This window comes from Glycine soja, chromosome 10 (genome assembly GCF_004193775.1).
Source record: "Glycine soja cultivar W05 chromosome 10, ASM419377v2, whole genome shotgun sequence".
Classification (NCBI taxonomy): Eukaryota; Viridiplantae; Streptophyta; class Magnoliopsida; order Fabales; family Fabaceae; genus Glycine; species Glycine soja.
Window position 1 is genome coordinate 52,202,158 of NC_041011.1, and position 27,767 is coordinate 52,229,924.

A 27,767-nucleotide genomic window follows, 5' to 3' on the forward strand; every position below is an offset into this window, starting at 1 on the left:
GATCTTCCTATGTTAACTTTATTGGAGTAAATAACTACTTTGTAGTTAAAAATTGTATAGGACTGTCACTTTATAAAGGTCAGATGATTAAATTATAAAAGTTAGATGTTAGTAATATGTAAGGAACTTGTCAAGTTCATAAATTTCCTTTATAATGTCATCACCAATAGCATTTTTTTAACTATATTGATATATGATCGATGATGAAACAAAATTTGCACCAGTGAGGCGCTGATGCACCAACACAATTTGTTTCCGTACACCGTCAACACCTGTGTAACCCACCCATGAATCTGTGCAACTTCTGTGTCCTCTCTGAATCTGTTAACACCAACCATGAAGACAGATCATCATCAGGTCATTGCCTCATCACAACTAAGCCACACCATTTCACGAATCAGCAACCATCCTACGATCATCAGGAGGAGGAGCACTGTCCAAAGGTTTGGCTCTGATTTTTGCCGAAAATCTCAGGGCAAGAGAACTTTGGAAACACAAAATGTTTGATGAGGTTCTGATTGAAGACATTATGCGTAATGGACGCCTGAATAACATCAGTGTTGATGGCAGCCAATAATGCCTGAAATTAATCGAGGCTTATAAATCATTCAAATAACTCAAGCAGTCAGATACTTGGTACGAATATATTCATTTGTGAATACGTTTAAAAAACGCAACTATATTATTTCCAGTGTGATATATGATAGTAGTACTCTCGTATTTGAAAAAAAAAAGTTCCAAAATAAATGATATGTTAGATTTTCAATGTAATATTATTAATTATCATTTTTAACTAATATTTTTTTATAAGTGTTACTTTAGTTTTTTAATGTAATATTATTGACAAGGTTAGTTTTATAAAATTACTAGCATCTTTTATTTATTTGTGTAAAAAGACTTAAGACACCACTTATTTTAGAACGAAGGAAATAGTAAAAGAACGTGCTTAAATATGTCATTTAATTTTTTATGTTAGCTCTGATTGAGTTGTGGACTGTCATTTTAATTTTTAATTCCAAGTGTTGGTTGATTTGGCATTTTATCTTGTGTCCGTGTTAATTGCAGTCCTTGGACATCTCTTACTGTTCAATGGTTGTCGTGATTCACATGCGACAGAAGCTCTCTCCAAAAACTGTCCTAACTTTGAGGAGTTGAGTGTGAGAGGGTTTATTACTGAGCTTGCAAGTGGCTGTCCACATAATCAGGTTTCTAGACCTCTATAAATGCTATAATATCAGTGATGTTGGGATTTCTAGTATTTGCAGGGCTTGTTTGTCTTCTCTCAAGACATTTGAAATTGGGGATGGAACCATATTATCCTTAACCAAATTCTGTGGTAACCTGGAGACATTACTCATTGGTGATTGCTGGCTACTGCTTGTGGAATTAGCAGCAGCCTTAAAGTGTTAGGGGCGGATTGGTGTAAAAACATTTCTGATTCTGCACTGAGCTGTATTTTAAGTCAATGTAGAAACCTTGAGGCACTCAGCATAGGTGCCTGATAGAGTTGACTAATGCTACTTTTCAGCTTATAAGCAATGAGAAGGCTTGATTGAGTTTAAAGATTACACTTGGATGTGACCTCATGCCCGAATATAGCAAAGGCTTCCCTCCATTTCCCTGAATGCTGCGAGATTGAATTTCCTAGTGACATCGATGGGCATGCCTGTTATATATATATATATATATACTACATTTATTTTAAAAAAGATTGGCTTCATCGATAGATCTTCCTATGCAAACTTTATTCATAATAACTCATAAGGCATGCCTTTTTAAATTTGATGAGAATTATGTTTGTCAAATAGATATGATGAATTGGACAATTTTTTTATTCATAACATGTTGGTTGGATTAAAGTGTAATATTCAATATTAATGTAAAATTTATGTAAATATATAAACAAAAAGATTTTTTATATATAGTATGACACAAATTTGTTTATTACTTAAGATTAAAAAAAACTATTTTATAAAATATATACTAATATAAAATTCAATATTATTTTAAAATGGAAAATTCAATTATATACTAATATAAAATATAGAAATTGATAATAATAATAATAATAATAATTTGATATAAACATTATTTTGGTTGAAATAGAATTATGTTCAAATTAACAAGATTTTAGGTTTTTCAACAAAGATTAAAAACAGTAACAGCTTAATATTTATTTAAATGAATCATTATGAACTGTTTTTAAAATTTTCTTTAAAATCCTTATTTTTCATTATTACTTTTTATGCATTTTATTTTGAATTAACTAATATATAATGCATATAAATATAATATTAAAATCATCTAAATTTTGTTATATGTTAACTTAGTCCCATAAATTTTCTTTTCAGTTTTATTCTTTGCAAATTCTTTTTTTTAATACTTATAAGTTTGTACTTTTCAATTTTAATATTTTTTTAATGTTTAATCCACATAATTTTGCACTATATGAAATAAAATTGAAAAAACACAAATTATTTGACTAAAGTTGAAAAAAAAGAAACAACTTACAAGACCAAAATTAAAAAAACACACAATTTAGGTAGATGAGGTGATAGTAATGTCAATGTTAATGATGGTGATAATAATGTCGATGTCAATAATGATAATAGTGTCATACAATTACTAATAATAATAATAATAATAATAATAATATATATGTGAGTGTGAATAACAACAATTAGATGAATCATATTGAAACTGAAAAAAAATGTGTATTTTTAAAATTAAAAATTAAATTCATAAATGTTTTATTTTAGTTTTGAAAATTGGTAGAAAATTATTTTGAAATTAAGTTAAAAATTATTTAACCACATTTTTATCAAATATATTTTGTTTTAAAAAATACATTTCAAAACTAAAAATAAAAAACTGCAAGCACCAACACGGATCCTTGGTACTTAAAAAGCAAAGGTTGTGTTTAATGTTTTTAACAGTTTTTTTTTATGTAAACATAGGTTTTGGGCATTTGTAGATGAAGACATATCAAATTGCAAATAAAATAAATAAACCTATGAACAAAACTGAAAAGTACATTATTTAGAAAAAAATTCTACTTACAAGAAATTGTGATGTGACTTGAGAAAAGAAAGATGTTCTGTAATTGCCACTTGCAAGAAAACAAGAACCCGATGCATTAATATTATGGTAGAAAAACTCAATCATAATAGAGAGGTGGGGATTAGAAAAGTTCAATTTTCCTAACTGAAATTGTGACAAAATTATAGACATTTCGTTAGTATTTTTCTACTTGTTTATTGGAGAAAATGAACCGTTAAATAAGACCCACTAATTACATTATCAAAATAACAAAAAATGAGAAAGATCCTTTAATAAAATACTAGACAAGTAGTATTATTATCGATTTTATTGTACCTTCCAAACAAACCCTGCAGCGATTTGTTTTTATCTCCGCCGTACCATGTCGGAAGCACCACCGTCTCAGCCACCGCCTCCAACCGCCAACGCGTCACCACCGCCGTACTGGTGCTACCACTGCGAGAAGCGCGTCTCCATCGAAACGCTCGCGAATCTCCCCGACGTCGTCTGCGGTGAGTGCAAGAACGGCTTCGTGGAATCCATCCACACGCCGTCGCGCTCTCGCTCCCCCTCCGCCTCCTCCGACGACCCCTACTTCGGCTCGCAGTTCCTCCAGGTCCTTCGCCTAATCGCTCAGTCGGCGCGTGACGACGACGCGTCGCCTCCGCCGCCGCCAAGCCGCTCTCCGGAGAACGATTTCCTCAGGATCGAGCTCGGTGGCTGGGACAACGATGAGGAGAACGACAACGACAACAACGACGACGAGGAGTTCGAGGAACACGAGGAGGCGGAGGATCGCTCCGGCAACGAGGATCCGCACGGAAGAGACGACGAGGATCTGAGAAGAAGGAGGCGCGAGCTGCTTCGGCTTCGGATTAGGGATTTGGCGACGCGCACGAGGAGCATGCGGAACCGGATCTTGGATTGGGCCGAGATTCTGATGGGCCTTGAGGACAATTCCATCGAGTTCCGCCTCCAGCTGCCGGAATCCGACCGCTACGTCGGGAATCCCGAGGATTACGTCGACGCGGCGGAGTACGAGGCGCTGCTGCATACGCTTGCGGAAAGCGACGGCGGAGGTAGGAGAGGAGCGCCGCCGGCGTCGAAGGCGGCGGTGGAGGCGTTGCCGACGGTGAAGATTGCGTCCGAAAGCGAAGCCGTGGCGTGCGCTATATGTAAGGATTTGCTCGGTGTTGGAGACTTGGCGAAGAGGTTGCCGTGCGGGCATGGGTATCATGGAGATTGCATTGTTCCTTGGTTGAGTTCTCGAAATTCTTGCCCTGTTTGCAGGTATGAGCTACCAACGGATGATAAGGAATATGAGGAAGAGAGAGTGGTTAACTCTGCTTCGAGTTCCGGTGGAGGTGGAAGTGCCATTGTTTGATTCCGCTTGGTATGCTCCGTCTTGCTCTGTTCTCTTCTGCCATTTGTGTAATATATTTCGTGGTTTCTGAATTTCTTCTTTTTTTGTTGTTGGCATTAGTGGATTTAAATCAAAGCTTGCGCCATGTTATTATTAATTTATTTGAAGCTTTTATTATGTAGTTGGCTTCTTAGCTTTCAGATGATGCTAAGATACTTGTATATAGCATTTGAATCAATGTGAATGTGATCATATCACACTACCTCAATGGAATTTTCACTTTCTCCCTGTTATGCTTGTCCCTTGTTGTAGATTTTTTGGTTGCTCGAGTCACTCATATCATACGTTTTCCTTGCTGCCTAAGTATAACTCCATGTATTTATCGGAATTAATCTTTGGGTCAAATTTTGTTTTTGCTGGGATGAATGATCTTGTATCCGTAGAAGAAGAAACGTTGTTTAGGACTTAGGAGATGGAAAGAAAGGAAGAGTGAAGGACAGAGCTTAAGGCAGCCTTTAATGTTTTTTTTTTTTTTTTGCAACTGATCATAACAACAATGTCCATTATGTGAGTAGCATAAACTTCTAATTTTAATTCGGCAACATTTTAAAATTTTCTCTTTTTTTTTTTAAGTAAAAAAGAACGGGCATGGCTCTGAAATCTGAATAATTTGGAAAGGGAGAGAGGTTCAGAACTGGTTCTACCATGTTTTTTGTTCCTTTGTGACGCATTAATAAAGTTTGATTTGATTAATCACTTCACCTTCAATTCTCTTATAGTTAGTTTGTCATATTGTAACTGGCATATACACATTGTTTATCTCCTATTCACTAAACCAATCGTCTAAACATGTTTTACTGATGAATGTTCCATAAGTGCAAGCTGATGCTATGATAGACTTGATTATGTTTTCACAGTAAGCATAAGTTTTAGGTTGAGGGAGGTCAGGAAATCATGGGTTAGTCCTTTTACCGCATTTCTACTTTTTTTTCTCTATGGCAGATAGATGGTTGCTTTATTTTCTGTCATGGGGAGATTTTTTATAGGTATAAATTCCTACATTTGATTAAATTAATGTATTTATTTGTTTATTTAGCTAAGGAATGAAGTTGCCGTATTATTTATTTGTTTATGGTAGATAAAATTGCCTTTATAAATTATAACGTAGCATCTCACGGTAGCAAATCAACTACCTTCGGTTGTTTGTCTTTGATTATTTCCCAAAACAGAAAACTAATGAGTGGGAAGCCAGTCATTGAAGTTTGCAACTTCGCGTTGTTTGTATGGAATAAATGTTCGATGAATGGAAATGAGATGCTAGATTTATATAAATGTTCTAACTAGTTTTACAGGAGAAATGGAAACAAGATTCCTAAATTTATATGATAGCCCTTGATTTTCTAACGGGTTAACAGGAGAAATCATATCAAGGTTTTGACGTTTTTTATAATAGCCATCGATTATGTTTTATTTATTTATTTATTTTTGGTGATCAACTTCAATTTTTTTGGCGGACTTGTGTTGATGACCATGGAGTTTTGAAGGATTAAATTGAGAGTTTGCCCATACGTGATGTATATTCTGTGACTCAACGTGCAAAAATGTCGAACATATTTTACATGTCATGGTCAGAATTGAATATATTCCACTGTCTACCTAACAAAAAATTGATGACGGTCAATTTTGTCAATTCAACATAATTTCATCGAAAAAAAAGATGGCATACTATGCTAAACAAGTATGAAGGTGGTCAACAAAGTTTTGTTTTTTTCTCTCTTGCCTAACAATTGATTAATCATCTTTTGAAACAAAGGATACCGTAATTTGCTTGATTTTGTTGGATCGATAAACGATTGAATATGGCTTATTACATGTAATACATTTTGATAAGGACTTTCTTATCATTAGATGAAAACTAGAATATTACGTTAAACAAAATTATTGTTGATTATTAAATTAAAAATGAAAACCTTAATGTAATTTAAAATAGAAAAAATTAAACAAGGGGAGGGGGTGTTATGGAATAGCATAATCGTCTTTACTCTTTAACAATGTATGTCTTTTTTATTCTTTTATTTGTTATTACCACTATCACAGTCATGGACCGTCTTTGCTCCTAATTGCTAGTTTGATACCACTACTATGCTGCCCAACCACAAGTTCACAACTTCCCCTACCCTTTTGTCCCCCCCCCCCCCCATAAGAATTATAATTCAGAATCAATTCCAATTCTAACGAAAATGGAATTGGAATTACAACTATAAATTATAATTTCATTGGGTCTTGCTAATATTAAGAAATAAAAAGGGATTTTTTTAATTAAAAATCATACGAAAAACACATTTAAAATTTATAAAAAAATATATTTTCATGCATATCAATAAAAAAACTCTTTTTTACTTTCTTAACTAATACCCTGATGATGCTGTTGATTAACATCTACCAACTTCATTTATAAAATCACTTCTATTTTATGTTTCTTTTGGAACATGTAAATTATACTTTACTCCCATCTAAGTTAAAATTCACCATCGTCTGTTATTAAATCTACCCAATAGAAACACTAGCAGCCAACGCCATCACTGGAAAATACCAGTGAATTACCTCTAAAAGGGTAAAAACAAATAATCACAAAATAAGCAGGCAGAAAACTGCTTCTCTGCTTATTTCTTAGTAACTTAGTTAGCTAAGGAACCATATTAAATATTAGGTCGGCTATGAATGTCATTTGGTGGGGGCTGTAAGGTAAGCAACTTTTTTGGATGAGAAAAAAGGAATGCCAAATCATTCCCTCATCATCCTTTTGCTCCACATAAGGAAAATCCAAATTTTAATAAAGATAACAAGCTTCACCCGACATTAATTATATGCTTAAAAATGAAATAGGGGAAGCCACTTTCACAGAGTTTAGTATCTTACAAAACGCGTCTCCACTGCACAACGAGGTTGCCAATGAATGTACAAACTACAGAGTACAGACTGCATGAAATGAACCTTCTCAAGTAAGAAATAGCAATGAAACAACGTCCAGCCTTTCTCATGCTGTACTGAAGGTTATTCTCAATTTTGTCTTAATTAGTTGAAAAGTTACTTGAAAGTAAGAAAAAATAAAAATTGAAAGGAGTTAATAGTTGAGAATTAAAAACTAAAAGCTGATAAGGTGACTTATTGAATTGAAAATATTTAGTAAATAAGTCGTCATGTTGTTGTTGTTGTTTTTTTTTTTTTTTTTTAAAGTTAACAAGGGTAAAATATACCACTCTTATAAGTCAGACGCTACTTCTGTTAACATAAAAAATAAATTTTTTAAGTTGGGGTAGTTTTTCCAAGAAAAATTTCTAACCAAACACTTTTACTAGCTTATTTTTGGTCAAATATTAACTAGCTTGTAAGCTACTAAAGTATTTCACCAAATATTAACAAGCTTGTACTTTTATCATTGTTGACAGAAAAGAGGTGGCAAGGATATACCTCTAAAATACTTAGGGTGTATTTATATGATTAACATGACTTCTGATCAACGCAGAAGTAACAATTTTCTCCTATCACATTTGTTGTCTACAAAAATGAAAAATTGCCTTGAAAAACTCAAAATGGGGTTCCTAATTGATTCCCAAAAGTTTAATTTTGATAGCATATTGTGAATCAATTGAACCAAAAGTTTAAATGGTTAGGTTACCAGTAAAGCGTACACTGGTCACATAACAAGAGATTGATCGCATAAATAAATATGTTTGATTAAATAATAATCGTCCGATTAGTTTTTGGTTTATTGTATATTAAATAAGATCTCATAATTGGTTCCCTAAAAACTTCCACGAAAGAATTAAAAATAAAAAGTTTTTATTAGCAATTGTGCTGTGAGTGCATTAATAAAATCAGTGCGCCTAAAGCCGGGTAAGGGGTGGAAATGATTTGGGTTGGGTCTTATTTAAATTTGACCTAACGTGTTTTATATTTTTATGGTTTAAGTTTGAATGTGTTATTAATCTGTTCTTATATTTAGGTTTAGTTTTTGTATAAGTTCATCAAATCCGTTAACTTATTTAAAGACTTGTTTCATATTAAAAAATATTATTTTTTAAATAAAATAAATTTTTTTCAATAGAAACAATACAATAATTTTAAACCATAAGATATAGACAAAATTTATTTACAAACATTATATGTGACTATGTGACATGTTATCCAAGCCTTTTAACTCATGAAAAAAAATAGTCAATATTTTTATTATTCATCTATATTTATATGAATTAATCTATTATAAATATTAATTAAAATTATTTAAATCGTCAAACTATTAAAATAATTTTTTAATTTAAATAAAATAATTATAATATTATATATCATATTAATAATAATATTTTTATTATATAATATTATTTTTAAATGAACTGGTTATTCACATTTAATAAGTTTTTCTTAAAATCTATGACTTAACTTATTTAATTAAATATGTTTTTTAAAAAAAAATTGAAATTGACTTTTTACTAAATAAATTAAGTCAGACCTTAAACAAGTTGAGTCGTAATCTCCCGACCAACAAGGCAGCCTGTTGAATGTTGATGCCTTATATATACATAGGACCATTGACTTTGTCTGAATTTTGATTAACGTTGATTGAGATAAGTCTCTACGTAAACTAAAGTTTGAGGTTTCTTACTGGTGCTGGAGAATAAGTCTCTACGTTAACGTTGATTCGACAAGCAATATTATTCTGTCTTGGTAAAGACTAAAGAGACATGATAAATTTACTCTGGCTATCAACGGTTAGCATATAGTTTTTTTCATCAGTAAATATTAATTTATTAATTTTGTTAAAAATGTCAATTATAAAAATTTGAACTCATTGACTTTTTTTCTTCTTCTTTCTTCTTTTTCCTAATCACTAAACCAATTTTACATTTCTTACGGACTCACAGCCATCAGAGTGGAGGCAATTGTTATTATAATAATGTAGTGTATAACTGAAAAATTACTTCTTTACTTATTGAAGATAGATTTTTTATTGTGTTTATGTGTTTTTATTGTACTTTTGGTTTCTTTTAATCTTGTATGGTATAGTTTGTGTTAACTTTATATATCCATTATGATTAACTTATCATCAATCCAACCCTTTTATTCCTTTTAATTTTTTTCTATTGAAAAATGAAAATTAAAGGTCCATTCAACCACAGTAAAATGAATTTCCAAGCACATCTATAATTTTTCATGCATTTGTTTTCATTATTATTTTATATTTTAGTTACACAATTGTCAAATAATTAATAAATAACACTTAAATATTTAAGTTATAATCTTCATTTGATATATCTTCAAATGCAATAAATAACAAATATAACAATGAGAACACAAAAAAAATAAAAAAACATCAAGAAGTATTATTATGAAACTGCATGTCGCATGACCAATGCTTCACTTTTGTTGCTCAATATCTTTTTTATGCCATGAATATCATTAAGAATTTGATGTAAAACTGTGATAAAAATATTAAATTTGTAAAGAATAATTGTGATATATGTTTGTAATTCGAATGATATTATATTATCAATCTTACCAATTCATATGTATATATTATCGTCCCCACAACTTAAATTTCTTGGATCCGTCACTTCCTACTGTTAACATATAATACATCGTAAGAATATCCATCATTGACTTTAATCAACATTACAATTTAGGCTAAATTAGGTTTCGGTTCAAAATTGTCTATTATAGAGATAGGGATTTGGCCTCAAGTCTTGGAACAGTTGCAGATTTTGCCCTTGTGGCATTTGTTCTTGCTGGTTTAAAATATAATATTTCTAACATAAAAGAAGAGATTAATTGCATGGGTAAATATGGTTGATTAAATGAATAATAGCCGATTAGTTTCTGGTTTATTGTATATTTAATAGGGTGGGTCTTGTTAAGCACCGGTTACCATTTGCTTATTGAATATCCTTGCAGATTTTGCCAGAAAATATGGCCAATATTTATTTTTATGAAGTTTGACTTTAAAATGTTAAAATTGGAACTAACTTTGCATGTTGGAAATGGAACCAAAAGTTTTTTTAAAAAAGAAACAACTAGTTTTTGTTTTTATCATTAACAAAATTATGTAAAATATTTGTACATTTTAGGAACCTCTGCAACTTCACAAAATAAGTGATGAAGCAGAGGGGACAAACAATTTTACTTGCACGAGTTTTTTCCTCTAAGCTTGAGGGACAGCCTGCTGAAGACATCGTAAAGCTTTCTGATAATTAAAGAAACCCATGAACCAGAAATCGAAATCATCCACAGTAACTATTTCTATGTATTTTTGTGAAGGCTTCTCCACATTCTGACTTTTGTTGACAGACTTTATCTTTGTAAGGGGAATTGAGACCTGAAATGACATAGAAATTGAAGTAACATATCAGCAAAAGTATGAAGAAAGATTAAGGAGATTGCTAGAAAACATTTGCATAGACTAGACACTATAAAAATAATTAAAAAGAAATTCACCTTATAATGGACTCTAACATCTTCTCCATTTGGGGAAGAGATCTTGATGGATCTATCACTGCAAAAAGCAACTTTATGGGTGGATATGAAGAGAAGACCAGCTATAGGACCAGATGTGGTTGATAAGTAGCATTGTGATGCTTTCAACAGCTTCTCCCCTTCTCTCACACTAAACAGTTGCATGAAAACTTTCTCTACTCCACCAACCTGAAGAATTCTGGCTCCCATACTTAATTTCCCTTTCACTGTATCTGTTATCTTTGGTCCAAGCCTCACTGCATTTTACAACAACAGTTTCAAGCCATCAATAAGAGCTTCATTTTGTTTTCCAATAATCATGTCAAATTATGCATCATACAAATTATGACAGAAGATTGTTCTATATCTTGCAACTAAGCAAAAGCGAAAAATAAAATTTAAGTTGTTAAAGATTATATATATACCATGCTCTCGGAATCTTTGTAAGAATCCAGATTTGTGATGAAAGGGTGCTCTATTTTGCTTTGATTTAGTGATGGACTTGCTGTATTTGCCACACGAATCAGGCAAAAGATATCTCTTTGACGACTTCCCAACATGGTATGTTGAGGCGACAGAAATTCCATTAGCTAGGTCATGAAGAAATGAGCCCTTCATTTTTGTTGTTATCTTTCAGGAATTTTCCTCTTATCTCTTGGAGGGTCTTTTGAGCAATGACAAGCTTGTGAATTATATTCAAGAGCTCTTAACACTTTGGTTGATGAATTCTTGTGTTCTATTAGGGTATATATATATGGCCAAAAGGAAACAAGTTGACTCCTGACTTTTTGCTGGATGGGTCAGATATGGATCATCATGAAGACTAAAAGGAAAAAAGTAATTAAAAATTTGAAGATTTGCATGTTCGGTTGCCCATAGAAAAAAAGATATATGAAAAAGAAAGATGTGTTTATTAATTAAAGAATTGAAAGCAACTTTGTGATGTTAATTAAAAGTATCCCTCTGGATGTTGATTCTGTTGAATTTAAATATAAAATCTTTATATGCATAAAAACTTGGAACGTGTGGTTGGACTTAATGGTTGGCTGGCTGGCTGTTACTGCTTATATTGAGACAAAAGACGAATTAAGGTTCTGTTATGCTTTTAGCTTTCACCGCATTTGGATATTGACTCTAGGTGGCCATTAGTTTGCATATGTGATTTCAACAATGCATATTGAACTAATTGGTGTTGTTCTTTTATATATCTACATTCTACGGGTATAATGCTCTCACGTTTACTATTTCTGGCTGAAGGTTTTGTGTATGCAACTAGGGAAAGAAAATAAGAAAGAAAAGGTAATTCCATCAACCCCCATATAAGAAATTAGAGGGAATAAAATCACCCAGGGCAATTTTAATTTCTGGATCCTCAGGGAAAAATAAATAAATACTAATAATACTAAGAAACTATTTAGCTTTTAGGAAATGCATGCCACCCTTTTGAGAATGGGTGGAAGAAAAAATAGTAACATATTTTGGTTTGTTGGGACAATGCCACGTACATGATGACAAAGCACGTCAATTGGCACATTATTTATTCATAATTGCAAATGTAAAGGTGTCATTTAAGCTTTCTGAGCTGGAATTTTACCTTTATGATGCCATACCTCTCTTAAGTTTTACTATTATTAGATAAAGTAAAGAGGGGAAAAAGTTTGCACCCACCACATTGTCTAATGCCTGTCTTTAATAGTATATTTTAAGTGTTAAACGTGAGAACCAATAATATTAATTGAAGGTGCATATTTCATGTCTGAGATAGATCATGAATTGGTGTTGAAAATTTAAGCAAGGGTCTGAGGAATTCATTGGTCTCTCCTGGAATGAAGATCACAACTATCAAAATCAGATGGGGTTCCTCTATCTTTTCAAGTCATATCATGCATGCATACGAATAGAAGAACATCCTTCTGGAGATGAGAAAATCATTTTGGACCTAGCTAACTAATAGAAACACAAGCATCATTCACTAATGAAACCCGCCACTGTGCTTTATTAGTGGTTGAAAAGACTATCATAAAGTGAGTTAGCTAGGTGTTAATGCTATATATGGCAAGGTTTAAACTTTAAAGAAAAAGGAGACATGGCTATGTTACATGACATGGACAAATCATTCTCACATCATCCCTCAATGTATAGGGGAAGACATACCTCAATGTTTTGTGGAAAAGGAAGTGGCCAAATCATTCCCACATCATCCCTATGCCCCACACGGATCGAAAGCTTACACTTGAAGTTCATTCATCACTTTCTGTTTTGTATTTTGAAAGGGAGAAGAACATCATTATTTTGTTATATGTACACCACAATTGGCTTTACCTAATTATAAGAGGAATTAATGTTGTTTGTACCCCTGAAATTTCAGGAGAGTGATTCAATTCACTAAACCTGAATCTTCTTTAAATATTCTTGTGCTTCTGATTTATGGCAATTCCTGTGTACATACATGTATTCTCGTGTTAAGTTGTGCATGTTGTCAAGCGGTGTGATTGATTGAAAGAACACCAGTTATGTGCTTCTAGTTGTCAAGTGGGTACCAACTAATGGTTTACAGGTATAAGAAGTTAACATTGATACTGCAGGAACCTTATCATGTACCCACAAAATTAAATTTTGTACCCGACAAACCCTTTCCTGTAACCATTTATATCACAATCCACTGCCTTGACTTTTGTAAAATAGGAAAAAAAAAGGGAGGGATCCATTTGTTTTACATTGCAAAATCATACGTATAAATATATTATTTTCATTTTACACATGTTGCTATTTTTCATGGTATTTCAAATTTATCATCAAAGAGACGATGGAATAGAAGGGGACAAAGAACTAAATTAATTTCAGGTATCTGGATTAAAATACCACTTAAAATGGTAATTTTCGTAGCAATGGTATATTTTCATTTTATACATTTTTAAACTATGCGGGATTTTGTTGCCTAAAAAATGGTGAAAAAATATATTTAAATGTAAGCCCGCACGTCTTGTGATGCCATTTAAAAACCATTTCTTCAATATATAACATCACTTATATGAATTTTTTATTTATTATTTGCGTTAACATGCTTTGATTTATTGTAATAAAGCTAGATGGCTATACAGGTTCCATCAAAATATTTAGTGATTTTAGCACATGAACATGATGATCTATTGAAAAAAAAAATGAGCAATCAAAAAATATAAAAAAAATTGAAGTTTCATAAACTTTTTTAAAAATAATGACTTTGAAAAATACAAAAAGGTGTGTCTACCTTATTTTTATGAACAACAAAAAAATAGCAGAATGTAGAGAATGATATGGTTAAATATGTATAAAAGAAGAGTATGGAAAGTAATCACAAACGGTTTTACAAAAAATAATAGAAAAAAGTTGAAAAGACAAAGGAAGCTAAAGTTAAGGATTGAATGCTATGCATGTGCTTTCTCATTTGAGTGATTGACAAGGTTACCTAATAATATAAGTATATATTAATAAGAAGCAAAGTATCACTTTATAAATATTGTATATTTATTTCTAATAAAATTATTTTAGCATATACTTTAAGAAGTTTCGGGGTTTTGTATCGACGTGCGTTGCACCGGAGTATTTGAGCCTCGTAGCTTAAAAATTGCTTACGCGAGAATGCATCATTAAAACTTTTGACGCAGGCATTTTAACTTTCTGATGCCAGCCTCCTTAATTTGAATGCTTTTGTGATAAGGTAAAGAGATGAGGTGTATCCTATATATATTCACGTATTGTTTGCAAGTTGCAACCAACATACCGCAGTTCAAACTACAGTATCATTTTAATTAATTTCTCTATCTACATGGCTGAAAGGTGAATTAGAATATTAAATTTGTGAAAATTCACAGCAGAAATGTTTATGAGACTTCTCAAGGTCAAAGATATATAATTATATAGTCTGATCAACAATAAAGTTGCCATGATTCCATGATTCCATGTGTCGAATCAAAATACATACATTACATGACCTCTTCCGGCACTTGTTGATATGGGAAACAATAAACACAATCCCTTGCTTTTGGCATTGCATTTTAAGAGGGAGCACATGCTTTTGTGTTTGTAGAAAAGGGGATCACCAAATCATTTTCCATATGCATCAGGCAACTGCCAGAACATTCCATGTTGGCTAGCTATTTTGCTTTTCATTATACCACGGACCATTGAACGCATATATAGTTTTGTAGTTTAGGGGCCAAGTTGGATTTTCCCTTGCACTAAATGATGAAAATATATTTTTTATATAATCTCTCACACTTTTGATGTCCATTTTAACTGTGTTTTATTTCCTGTTTAGTTGTATATATTAAGAAAAGAACAAGTGAAGAGAGAGTAAAGGCATTTTGATATATCAAAATTCTAATTAAGGTAAACTATATGTATAAATGTAACAAATCATTTATGTCTCATGTGTCTGTCCTTAAAGTGAGAACAACAGGTGGATATTTCATTTGTGAGATCAATGCAGTATTGCAAATTTTAGTCATTACTCATTACTGAAGCCAACGGTGTTCTTTTTGGGGTCAAACTATATTACTTGAAGGTTCTGTGGAAAAGCAAATTGCTAAATCATTCCTACATCATACCCATGCCCCCACATATAAAAAGCTGACAGCGAAAGTTCCTTTTTTTCATTTCTGAAAGGGAAAACACTGTTACTATCAGCATAGCATAACACACTTGACCTCACCTAAAAAGAATTTACTGTTGTGCTTTCAAATTTAAAGAAGTGGTCAAATTTACTCCACCTGTTATATATATATTGTTGCATTAGGAGTAGCTGTCTAACAATTAATCTCAATTTTTTGGGTACATATATTCAATTCAAGCGTAACTTGTACATGTAGTCAAGCGGTATGAAAGAACTCAATCTGGTACCCCGAGTTGTCAAGTGGGTTACCAGCACATGATTTACAGGTATAAGAAGTTATCAAATGATACATTAAGACCCTTATCACCTACCCATAAATTAGTTAATCTTAATACCCAATAAACCCTTTTCAGTATGGTCGCGGGGGGCCGTTCACAAAATCTTTTGAAATTTTGTGTTCACCGAAAATAGTTTTGGCTGGGTCACAAAAATGGTACCCTAGCTAATGAACTTTTTTAATACATTCATTAGCCTCAAAGACAAGTATCCTGGGATTTAAATAATTAACAGGCCCATACTTTGATTAACTTGACCATGCCTTTAAAACAAAGATTGATGTAAAAATTTGTTAGCTACGGTGCTTAGCATTTCTGATTGTAATTCTAACAATTCCACGAAAGGAAAGTGGTTAAATTGTGAAAGAAAGTCCAGGCGTTATATTGCCACAATATTTGGACAATCCAAACTTGTCCGTTTCAGATGCATTAATCCTGTTAACTGATTGACTCTTGAAACAAATTTTTTAAATTGTTGCTAGTTTTTTTTAGGATATGCTGTTATGCTGCAGATATGTTGTTAGGTTGTTATGCTGTTCAGATATGTTGTTAGGCTGTTATGCTGTTTTTAAATTTATCTTCTATTTGTTAGGCAACAACCCATAGGAATTTTATCTATATATTTTAGCATCTCTTTGTAAAATGCACTCTGCTTCCCAGATTAATAAAACAGCCTTCTTCTGCAGTAATATCCTGAGTTTCTTTATCTTTTAATCCTTCATATCTTTCTAAAAACAACAAATTGGTATTCTGAGCCTTATTCTGAGGGATCTGAGAGATTGAGAGAACCCATACACATTCAAAACACAAACACACATAACCTGGTCAGAATGAATCCAGAAGGTTCATCCATTTCACTTACACTTCCGTTGTTTGATGGTAAAAGTTATCATCTCTGGGCTTTTAGAATGGAAGCCTATCTCGAAGCAGGTGATTTGTGGGAAGCTGTTGAAGATGTGTACGAAGTCGAACCCTTGCCGGACAATCCAACGGTTGCTCAAATAAAAAATCACAAAGAAAGGAAGCAGAGAAAGTCAAAAGCAAAAGCAACTTTGCTTGCAGCAGTTTCATCCACCATTCTAGCCAGAATAATGACACTTAAAACAGCCAATCAGATTTGGGACTTTTTGAAACAAGAGTATGAAGGAAATGAAAAGGTTAAAGGCATGCAGGTGCTGAATTTTATCCGAGAATTTGAGATGCAGAGAATGAAGGAATCAGAAACGATTAAGGAATACTCTGATAGGCTTCTTGGCATTGTCAATAATGTAAGGCTCCTAGGTACTGAATTTTCAGACGCTAGAATTGTTCAAAAAATTCTAGTCACAATACCTGAAAAGTTTGAAGCCACAATTGCATCTCTGGAGAATTCAAGGAATTTGTCAAGCATTACATTGGCTGAATTGTTGAATGCACTACAAGCACAAGAACAAAGGAGGCTTATGAGGCAAGAAGGGTCTGTTGAGGGTGCTTTTCAAGCCAGATCACAGAATTACAAAGGAGGCAAAAATAACAAGAAGAAGCAGAGCAACAACAAAAATGGCCAAAGCAGCAAGACACGTGTCTTTTCACCTTGTCCTTATTGCAAAAAAAATAATCACCCACACAACAAGTGTTGGTGGAGACCAGACATAAAATGCCACAAGTGTGGTCAATTAGGACATGTGGAAAGAATATGCAAGACTCAACAACAACAACAAGGAGAAGCCAAGGCTGCTGAAGATCAGCCTATGGAGGAGCAGCTGTTTGTAGCATCATGCTTTGCAACCAACACCACTACGGAGAGCTGGCTTATAGACAGTGGTTGCACAAACCACATGACTTATGATCGTGAACTTTTCAAAGAATTGGACGAGACAACTATTTCCAAAGTCAGAATTGGAAATGGAGCACTTATTGCAGTAAAAGGCAAGGGAACGGTTGCAATTGAAGGCCACTCAGGTTTGAAATTAATTTCTGATGTATTATATGTTCCTGAAATTAATCAAAACCTTTTAAGTGTTACTCAACTGCTGGAGAAAGGATATAAGGTGCTGTTTGAGGACAAAAACTGTGTGATTAAAGATGCAAACAACATAGAAATGATCAAAGTTCAAATGAAAGGCAAGAGTTTTGTCTTGGACTTGATGAATGAGGAGCAGCAAGCAGCTGTACACAAAGAGGATGATAATACAATGCTTTGGCACAAGAGATTGGGGCACTTTCATCATGCTGCACTACTTTTCATGAAAAAGAACAACATAGTGAAAGATATGCCAGAATTAGACGATTTACCTCCAAAATGTGTTGCTTGCCAATATGGAAAGCAAACCAGACTTCCTTTTCAACAAAACAAGACTTGAAGGGCTTCACAAAAGCTGCAGTTAGTACACACAGATGTGGGAGGACCCATGAAAACACCATCATTGAATAGAAGTAAGTATTATATTGCATTCATTGATGATTATTCAAGAATGTGTTGGATTTATTCTATGAAGTTTAAATCTGATGTTGCTGACATCTTTGTGAAGTTTAAAGCTTGGGTTGAAACTCAAAGTGGATGCAAGATGCAGGTGATCAGGTCCGATAATGGAACTGAATATACCTCTGAAAAATTTAACAAGTTTTGTGTAGATGCAGGCATTGAACATAAATTGACAGCACCATACACTCCGCAACAGAATGGTGTTGTCGAGAGGAAAAACCGAACAATTATGGAGATGACAAGGTGCTTACTTCATGACAAAGGGCTACCAAAGGAATTTTGGGCAGAGGCTGCACACACAACAGTTTTTTTGCTGAATAGGTTACCAACAAAAGCTTTGCAAAAAAAGACTCCATTTGAAGCATGGCACGACTACAAACCAAAGCTAACAAATCTGAAGACATTTGGCTGCCTATGTTTCTCCTACATACCTCAAGTAAAGAGAGACAAGCTTGACAAGAAAGCAGAACCTGGAATTTTTGTGGGTTATAGCTCAACTTCAAAGGCCTACAGAATCTACCTACCACAGAGCAACAAAGTAATCGTCAGCAGGGATGTCAAATTTCTGGAGTCAGATAGTTGGGACTGGAAAAATGATAAGAGGTCTGAGTTTCAGGAGGAGAATGAAGATGTTGATGAAGAACCCATCAGAGGAACCAAATCACTTTCAGACATCTACCAAAGGTGTAATGTTGCTGTAATGGAGCCTGAGGGATATGAAGAAGCTACAGCTGATCAGAAATGGAGAAATGCAATGAAAGAGGAGCTTATAATGATTGAAAAAAATAAAACATGGGAGCTGGTGGACAGACCTAACCACAAGAAAGCGATTGGTGTCAAGTGGGTTTATAGAACTAAGCTCAACTCAGATGGTTCTGTAAACAAATACAAGGCAAGGCTTGTTGTTAAAGGATATGCTCAAGTGTTTGGTGTTGATTTTTCAGAGACTTTTGCCCCAGTTGCCAGACTAGAAACCATAAGAATGTTGATGTCTCTTGCTGCACAAAAAGGTTGGATTATACATCAAATGGATGTGAAATCAGCCTTCTTAAATGGATACTTGGAGGAAGAAATTTTTGTTGAGCAACCTGAAGGGTTCGTTGTTCAGGGACAGGAGGAGAAAATATATCGATTAAGGAAAGCTTTGTATGGTTTAAAGCAGGCACCGCGGTCATGGTATAGCAGAATTGATGCACACTTGGTGAACTTAGGCTTCAAAAAAAGTTTAAGTGAATCTACTTTATATGTGAAGAAGACTGATGGTGAAATGCTTGTAGTATCTCTATATGTTGATGATCTACTGGTTTCGGGAAGCAGCGGGGAGCATATTGACAAGTTCAAGGAAGAAATGAAAGATGCTTTTGAAATGACAGACCTTGGAAGGATGACATTCTTTCTCGGTATGCAGGTGGATCAAAAACAGAATGAAATATTTCTTTGCCAGGAAAAATATGCAAAAGAAATTCTCAAGAAGTTCAACATGGAAGGGTGCAAACCAACTGCATCTCCAATGAATCAAAAGGAGAAGTTTTACAAAGAAGATGGAGCTGAAAAAGTGGATGAAAAGCTGTATAGGAGCCTTATAGGCTGCCTAATGTATTTAAGTGCATCAAGGCCTGACATCTTGCATGCAGTAAGCTTGTTATCAAGGTACATGAACTGTGCTAGTAGAATTCATTTTCAGGCAGCAAAAAGAATTCTTAGATATGTTAAAGGCACAATTGATTTTGGAATTAGATACCATTATGTTAAAAACTTCATACTTCATGGTTATTCTGATAGTGATTGGGCTGGATGTGCTGATGATATGAGAAGTACGTCAGGTTATCTTTTTAGCTTTGGTTCTGGAATTTTCTCATGGTATTCAAAGAAACAGGAAGTAATAGCTCAATCCACAGCAGAAGCAGAATATGTTGCTGCAACTGCTGCTGTAAATCAAGCTCTTTGGATCAGAAAGCTTATGACAGATTTGCATATGGAACAACAGGACAGTACGCAGATATTTGTGGATAATCAAGCTGCAATTTCAATTTCAAATAATCCAGTGTTTCATGGCAAAACAAAACACTTCAAGATAAAGCTCTATTTTCTCAGGGAGGCACAAAAGGAAGGAGAAGTGAAATTAATTTACTGCACAACAAAGGAACAAAGTGCTGATATCCTAACAAAGGCGCTTCCTAAAGCTAGATATGAATTCTTGAGGCAGAGGCTTGGTGTGTGCTGTTCCAGAGTCAAGGAGGAGTGTTAACTGTTTGACTCTTGAAACAAATTTTTTAAATTGTTGCTAGTTTTTTTTAGGATATGTTGTTATGCTACAGATATGTTGTTAGGTTGTTATGCTGTTCAGATATGTTGTTAGACTGTTATGCTGTTTTTAAATTTATCTTCTATTTTTTAGGCAACAACCCATAGGAGTTTTATCTATATATTTTAGCATCTCTTTGTAAAATGCACTCTGCTTTCCAGATTAATAAAACAACCTTCTTCTGCAGTAATATCCTGAGTTTCTTTATCTTTTAATCCTTCATATCTTTCTAAAAACAACAAATCCCACAGCTAGAGCAATCCTAATTTATAAGATGGATAACGGTGAGATCAATAATTACAACCAAACTTAAGTTAAAATAATCAAACATCACTCAGCTATAATTAACTAGCTGAAATTCCTTCAAAAAAAAAACCTAGCTGAAATAAGGAACAAATTTAATTAATAGTGATTAACAAAATCGACTCTCTCATTATATTAGAAGTGTCCATTTATCAATGTATTATATCAAACTTCCTGCTAATTAATTAAACTACTTAAATCAAACAGATTCGCATTTAAATAATTATACTCAAATTTCACTGAAAGTTAGATGTTATAAATACAAGCTGAATTACTAACTCAGGTTCTTAAAACATTTATATAATGAATCAATGTGTAATTGAGCCTCAAACTTGTACGTTTGAGAACGAAGCTAACAGTTTTCCTTCTACATTAATCTCCCTTCATAGAGTTCTAACATAAGCCCATCGCTTCCTCAAAAAGCATTCTGGTCCAAATAATGCACATATAGTTTGGATTCTGCAACAAATGATCTCCAAACAGTGAACTCTTTCATTCACAACGAGATATGATGAAAGCCAAGTCTGCAATTCAACTGATATGAACCACATCCATTCGCTATTATCACAGGTCAAATGTTGTGTCCAGTAGGATGGATATATACAATGAAGTGAAATCCCTTTTATCAGAGACGAAGCTCAACATCTTCATGAGAGCCGCCAAATTTTAGTTTGTTTCTGATCGTCCTTTGTATCTTTGTGTTTGTCCTGACAACATGAATCTTCAAGTTTGAATGGTGGATTTTGCTACTCAAGTATCTCTACTATGCTTGAGAAACTGCCTGCTCAAGATATTTGAAAGTTTTCTGATATTTTAAGACACCCATAAACCAGAAATCAAAGTTGTCCTCAGTGACAATCTCTATGTATTTCTGTGTCGGCTTCTGAGCATTAGCACTTTGGTTAACACACTTGACCTTCTTTAGTGGAATAGCAACCTGCACAAGACCGTATATACCTTTTAAAACTTCAACAAATCTTGTGTAAAGAGAAAACTGAGAAATATGATAGGTCAAGATAAAGTTCTAAATGAATACTTATAGGAGAAGAAAACAGTAATTAAAATGAATAAAACTTGTACTCTAAGTTCAAATCAACTTATGCGTTTCATTTTTGAAGAAGTTAGATGAGAGAACTTTTATAAAAATGTTGAGGTGCACAAGTTGTTTCGAACATATGGGAGAAGTTCGATTCATTTTACCTTCTTATTTTTTTCCCTAACTACAAGTACTTGTTGAGAAGTTTATCCAAATTTAACCTTTGTATATATTACTTCATGACTGACCTTGTAACGAATCCTCAACATATGACCTTTCCGAGTAAAGACTTTCATTGATCTCTCACTGCAGAAGGCAACCTTGTCAGTGGAGATGAAGAGGAAACCTGCTAGAGGACCAGATGTGGTGGAAAGATAACATTGGGAAACTTTCAACAGCCTCTCCCCTTCTTCCATGCTAAAAAACTGCTTGAACACTTTTTCCACTCCACCAACTCGAAGAATGCGAGCCCCTAAACTTATCTTTCTCTTAACAGTTTCAGATATATTTGTCCTCAGCCTCACTGCAATTTCAGAGTAATATAAGTATAATTAGATCCATTCACAAAGCTAAACAATTTCAGGTACATATAAATACGTCTGAACAAAGTTTGATGTTTGTGTGTAAAGGAAAAAAAAATATTTACTTTGCTTTGATGTTGTGGTTGAATATTGACATTGAGTGGCAGGACCAGGTAAGTATCTGTTAACTGACTTTTGAAGCTGATCATATGTTGCTGAGATTACTGGAGTTCCAACAATTTGAAGAAGTGAAGTCTGCATGATTGATGATTAATAAGGATTCTGATCAAGAAGAATGGTCTGAAATACTAGGTTGTTAAGGAAGTTATGCTAACTTGGGTTGATGAGTTCCTTGTATTGCAAAGAGGTATTTAAAGGGCTGAAAACTAGGAAGTGAATCCCTTTTTTTTTTTATCCGCAGCAGAAGTGAATCTTGATCCTTTGGTGGGATGACTCAACCTTAGATCATCAACCACGTTCGTGGTTGATATAAAGGCACTGTCATGGCAATTTGACGGAAAGTTATTCAAGATAATATTTTGACGTCATGGATGGATTGCATGTTTGGCTGCTTTTAGAAGAAAAGATGGTACACAAATATTAAACTTTTTCAAAAACTTAAAATTTCTGGAAAGGTTGATTAGTTTAAGAGGCTTAGAGAGAGAGGTTTACATATCTTCAGGAGCAAGGTTCCACAGTGGTTGATCGAAGTAATTAAGGAAATAAATGCGTTGTTGCTGACAGCATATTGCCATTTGTCACAAACCATCGGAGAACTGCACGGTTTTTGAAACATGCAGGTAAGGAAATTAAAGCAGAAAAAGTTGAATGATGAAATACACCGACCGACTAGTTGCAATACTTTTCGGTTACACCTACTTACGTGAGGATGCATCAGCAAGGCTTTATGAGCTGACATTTAATTTGATCTTTCTGATGCCAGATTTCTCCAAATTCTCTTGTGATAAGGTAGGAAAAAGTAAAGAATTTGCAATTAACAGACTGCTTAACATAAAAAATCATTTTATTTTATTTTTGCTTTTTCTAAAACGGTTGAAGATTGAATGAGGATACTGAATTTATGAAAGTTCAATGCTAAAATATTGTTAAGACCTTACGAAAGTTAAAGTTGGTATGTGTCAATATACATATATTAACTTAGGATCTTGTTGAATAGTACTTTTAGGTATTGGTTAAAGAATTAAAAAAAATTATTAATTGTGATAATTTTATATATTTTAATAAAAAATATTTTTCCTTTTAATTTTTTAATCAATTTTCTAAAGATACTAGTTAGTACTTACGATTAACATATACACTCTTCAAGATTAGGCATTATTAGGCTTGCTGACAGGACATATGCCTACATGCTGATGTGGGAAACAGCACAATATCTTGCTTTTCTCAAGGAAAATTAAAGGGCACCATTCCCTGAATATAGATATGCCTTTATCTTGTTTTCGAGTGATTGACTCATCATTGAAGAAATTGATATCAGCTGCATCTAAAAGACTAAAACCATGCATACATAGTATTCATGCTCTCTTGGGGTTTGAAACTAAACTAAAAACTCTGGCAGTTAAGGCATCGGTGCTTTTTGTTGGGTCAAACTATATCCCTAAAGAGAGGTTGCTGACAGGGCTATGATGGGAAGGGATAATTAAGAGAATGAAGGCAAAGCTGTGGAACGTGAAATTGTTTATATATGTGAATTGGAAAGTGATCTGTGGCCGCATGTTGGTTTTGAAAGTCATGTGCTAGCGGAAGAGAAGAGTGTTGGACATACTTAAGTTTCCTTGAAAAGCAAATTGCCATGTGGTCTCATATGTAAAGCTGATATGTAGTAGAAGTTCCTTCTTCAGCTCTTTCTGTTTGAGTTTTTTTTTTTTATCCATAGGAGTAAATGATAAACACTTATAACAATTCACGCATCTTATTAGCCAACTAAACTCGATCCCTTTATTCTATTTGAGTTTTGAAAGGGTCAATAATGCTACCGTTGCTATGACACAGGTGTCCTTACTAGAGAGGAATTAACTTTCTGGTGCTCTATCATCTTTTTCAGCTTCTCAAACATTTGTCACAAGAGAGATAGCCACTTATTTGCAACAACACATCTTGAATTTTTTTAGTAGAGTTTTTATGGAAAGTTTCTATAGAGTTAACTAAGTCATTATTAATAAAAGTTCTTGTCAGAGGCTTAAGAACTAACAAAACTAAAAATATGAGATCCCTGAAATTGTAGAATTTCAGAGAACAAAAGAGAGCTGCAAAAACGAGAGACAAAAAATAAGTTCAAATTCAAAATTAAATTAAATGTCTAAAAATAATTATAGGAATAAAATAAAATTCCATTAAAGCTACTTCAAGTAATTTTATGCACACAAGCTAAGTGTCTTTAAATATATTTAACAAATAACAAGTTTAAACAAAAGACAATATATAAAAACTTAAAAGTAAGTATAATCAAATGATGTGGGACTTAAACCTATTGTATTAGTCTCATCCACACCACAGTTGGAAGATATGGTAACTATAGTTTCTGATTGTCGTTTCACCAATTCCACAAAAGGAAAGGTGATGAAATTGTGAAAGAAAGTCCAGGCGTTATTGCCACAATTCAGTCACAAAACAAGATCCTATGTGAATCATCTGGGCAATCCAAACTTATCAGTTTTCTGATACAGTCCCACAACTAGAGCAATCCTAATTTATAAGATGGATCCAGTGAGATGAACAACTTCCTGCTAATTAATTAAACTACTTACATAAAACAGACTCGCATTTAAGTTATTATACACAAATTTGACTAAAAGTTAGATGGCATAAATACAAATTGAATTACATTACTTCAATGTGTAATTGAGCCTCAAACTTGTTGTATATTGAGGAAGCTAACAGTATTGTTCCCTCTTTCTAAGTATTTTTCCATCAATCTTTTCTCCTACAATAATCTCCCTTCGTAGAGCTCTAACATAAGCCTGTCCCTTCCTCAAAAGCAGTCCTCAGCACTGCCAGCCGAGGCCACAGAACACATATAGCTTGGATTCTGCAGCAATTGATGCTCCAAATGGTGAATTCTTGCATTCACAACGCAATTTTCTGCCAGCCAACTCTGCAACTCTTCTGATATGAACCACATCCATTCGTTATTATCACAGGTCAAATGTCATGTCCAGAAGGATGGATATGTGCAAAGAACTTAAATCCCTTTTATCATAGACAAAGCTCAACATTTTCAATGACAGCAGCCAAAATTTTAGTTTGTTACGGATCATCCTTTATATGTTTGTGTTTGTCCAGACAACATGAATCTTCAAGTTTGAATGGTGGATTTTGCAACCCAGCTAAGCTTGAGAAACTGCCTGCTCAAGATATTTGAAAGTTTTCTGATATTTTAAGACCCCCATAAACCAGAAATCGAAGTTGTCCTCCGTGACAATTTCTATGTACTTCTGTGTTGGCTTTTGAACATTTTGGCTTTGGTTCACACACTTGATCTTGTTCAGTGGAATGGCAACCTGCACATGACCATATATACTTCAGAACTTCAACAAATCTTGGATAAAGAGAAACTGAGAAATATGAATACAGGCTAGGATAAAGTTTTCCATGAACACTCAAAGGAGAAGAAAATAGGAGGTAAAAATGAATAAAACTTTTGCAAGTTAAAATCATCTTATGCATTTTATCTTTGAAGAAGTTAGATAAGAGAGTTTGAAAAAAGTTTATTTTAACTTGTGAGAGAAGTTTGATTTATTTTACTTTCTTATCTTGTTCTCCTATAAGTTCTTGTTAAGTTCACCCAAATTTGGCCTGTGTAGATATATTATTTAATGACTAACCTTATAACGGATCCTCAACATATGGCCTTTTCAAGTAAAGACTTTCATTGATCTCTCGCTGCAGAAGGCAACCTTGTCAGTGGAGATGAAGAGGAAACCTGCTAGAGGACCGGGTCCGGATGTAGTGGACAGATAACACTGGGAAACTTTCAGCAGCCTCTCTCCTTCTTCAACTTTAAAGAATGCGAGCCCCTAAGCTTAACTTTCTCTTAACAGTTTCTGATATATTTGTCCTCAGTCTCACTGCAATTATAGAGTGGTATAAATTGAATTAGATCCGCTCACCAAGCTAAACAATTTCAGGTGTGTGTAACAAAAAAGAAAATTTTACTTTGCTTTGATGTTGTGGTTGAATATTGACATTGAGTGGCAGGACCAGGTAAGTATCTGTTAACTGACTTCTGAGGCCGATCATATGTTGCTGAGATGACTGGAGTTCCAACAACTAGCTCACGAAGAAGTGAGGTCTGCATGATTGATGATTAATTAGGTTTCTTTAAATTGAAGGGATTGATCTGAAATATTAGGTTTCTAAGGTACTTATGCTCACTTGGGTTGATGAGTCCCTTGTATTCCTAAGAGGCATTTAAAGGGATGAAAACTAGGAAGTGAATCTTGACCCTTTGGTGAGATGACTAACCCTTGGATCATCAACCATGACCATGATTGATATAAAGGCACTGCCTGGCAACTTGAAGGAAAGTTATTCAAGATAATATTTTGATGTCATGGATTGTTTGCTTGCTTTTAGAAAAAAAATTGGTACATAACGATTCATGTCAACTTTTTCAAAATTTAAAAATCCTTGAAAGGTTAATTTTAAGAGGCTTTAGAGAAAGGTGTATATATATCTTCAGGAGCAAGGGTCCATGGTGATTGATAGAAGTAAGGAAATAAAAGCATTCTTGCTGGTAGAATATTGCTATTTTGTCACACAAACCATTGGAGAACTGCACTGTTTTGGAAACAGGTAAAGGAATTAAAAAAGAAAAAGTCAGTGATGAAATACACCGATTAGTTGCAATACTTTCCACTTACACCTGCCTATGTGAGGATTCATCACCAAGGCCTTATGAGTTGGCATTTGAACTTTCTCCAAATTCTCGTGATAAGGTAGGAAAAAGTAAAGAAATTGTGAAGTTTATCCCATGTGACCATCTAATATATATGACCTCTGCTTAAAATAAAATATCATATTTTGTCGTCTCTAACATAAGGATACTAAATATATGAAAGTTGAATGCCAAAATATTGTTAAGATCACTTTATGATAGTTCAAGTCTACATGCTGATGTGGGAGACAATAGAATCTCTTGCTTTTCTCAAGGGACCATTCCTTAATCTTGTTTTCTAGTTATTGACTCATCAGCCGCAACTAAGAGTCTAAAACCATTGCAATCTTGGGGGTTTTGAAACAAAGGCAGTCATTAACGAAGCCAACGGTGCTTTTTGTTG

At 33.7% G+C, this 27,767-nt stretch overlaps 3 protein-coding genes and 1 pseudogene across 3 annotated transcripts; 1 reads left to right on the top strand and 3 right to left on the bottom strand.

Annotated features, from left to right (window-relative positions):
- The first annotated feature begins 3,246 nt into the window (after positions 1-3,246).
- Positions 3,247-4,695, top strand: LOC114371970 (E3 ubiquitin-protein ligase CIP8-like). The gene has a single exon (XM_028329325.1). It carries the CDS (start codon positions 3,422-3,424, stop codon positions 4,421-4,423), a length of 1,002 nt encoding a protein of 333 aa, XP_028185126.1. The 5' UTR covers positions 3,247-3,421; the 3' UTR covers positions 4,424-4,695.
- A 5,755-nt stretch (positions 4,696-10,450) lies between these two features.
- Positions 10,451-11,645, bottom strand: LOC114371971 (GEM-like protein 4). Its single transcript, XM_028329326.1, has 3 exons — positions 11,335-11,645; positions 10,892-11,166; positions 10,451-10,772 (listed from the first exon to the last, which is right to left on the bottom strand). The coding sequence occupies exons 1-3, from the start codon at positions 11,525-11,527 to the stop codon at positions 10,599-10,601; spliced, it is 642 nt and encodes a 213-aa protein (XP_028185127.1). The 5' UTR covers positions 11,528-11,645; the 3' UTR covers positions 10,451-10,598.
- Positions 11,646-21,124: 9,479 nt separating this feature from the next.
- LOC114369403 (GEM-like protein 4) lies at positions 21,125-22,922 on the bottom strand. Its single transcript, XM_028326636.1, has 3 exons — positions 22,593-22,922; positions 22,195-22,469; positions 21,125-21,847 (listed from the first exon to the last, which is right to left on the bottom strand). Exons 1-3 carry the CDS (start codon positions 22,726-22,728, stop codon positions 21,674-21,676), a joined length of 585 nt encoding a protein of 194 aa, XP_028182437.1. The 5' UTR covers positions 22,729-22,922; the 3' UTR covers positions 21,125-21,673.
- Positions 22,923-24,943: 2,021 nt separating this feature from the next.
- LOC114369404 lies at positions 24,944-27,419 on the bottom strand (annotated as a pseudogene).
- Between the last annotated feature and the right edge of the window lie 348 nt (positions 27,420-27,767).

Bases quoted from the DNA above. Each gene is read 5' to 3' on its own strand.
- LOC114371971 (XM_028329326.1), bottom strand. From the start codon at position 11,527: ATGAAGGGCTCATTTCTTCATGACCTAGCTAATGGAATTTCTGTCGCC. The intron at 11,167-11,334 runs GTATATATATAA...TGTAAAATGCAG, and splicing joins ACAAAGATTCCGAGAGCATG to TGAGGCTTGGACCAAAGATA. The intron at 10,773-10,891 runs GTGAATTTCTTT...ATGTCATTTCAG, and splicing joins ATGTTAGAGTCCATTATAAG to GTCTCAATTCCCCTTACAAA.
- LOC114371970 (XM_028329325.1), top strand. From the start codon at position 3,422: ATGTCGGAAGCACCACCGTCTCAGCCACCGCCTCCAACCGCCAACGCG.
- LOC114369403 (XM_028326636.1), bottom strand. From the start codon at position 22,728: ATGCAGACTTCACTTCTTCAAATTGTTGGAACTCCAGTAATCTCAGCA. The intron at 22,470-22,592 runs GTAAATATTTTT...CTGAAATTGCAG, and splicing joins AACCACAACATCAAAGCAAA to TGAGGCTGAGGACAAATATA. The intron at 21,848-22,194 runs GTCAGTCATGAA...GGTCTTGTGCAG, and splicing joins TGTTGAGGATTCGTTACAAG to GTTGCTATTCCACTAAAGAA.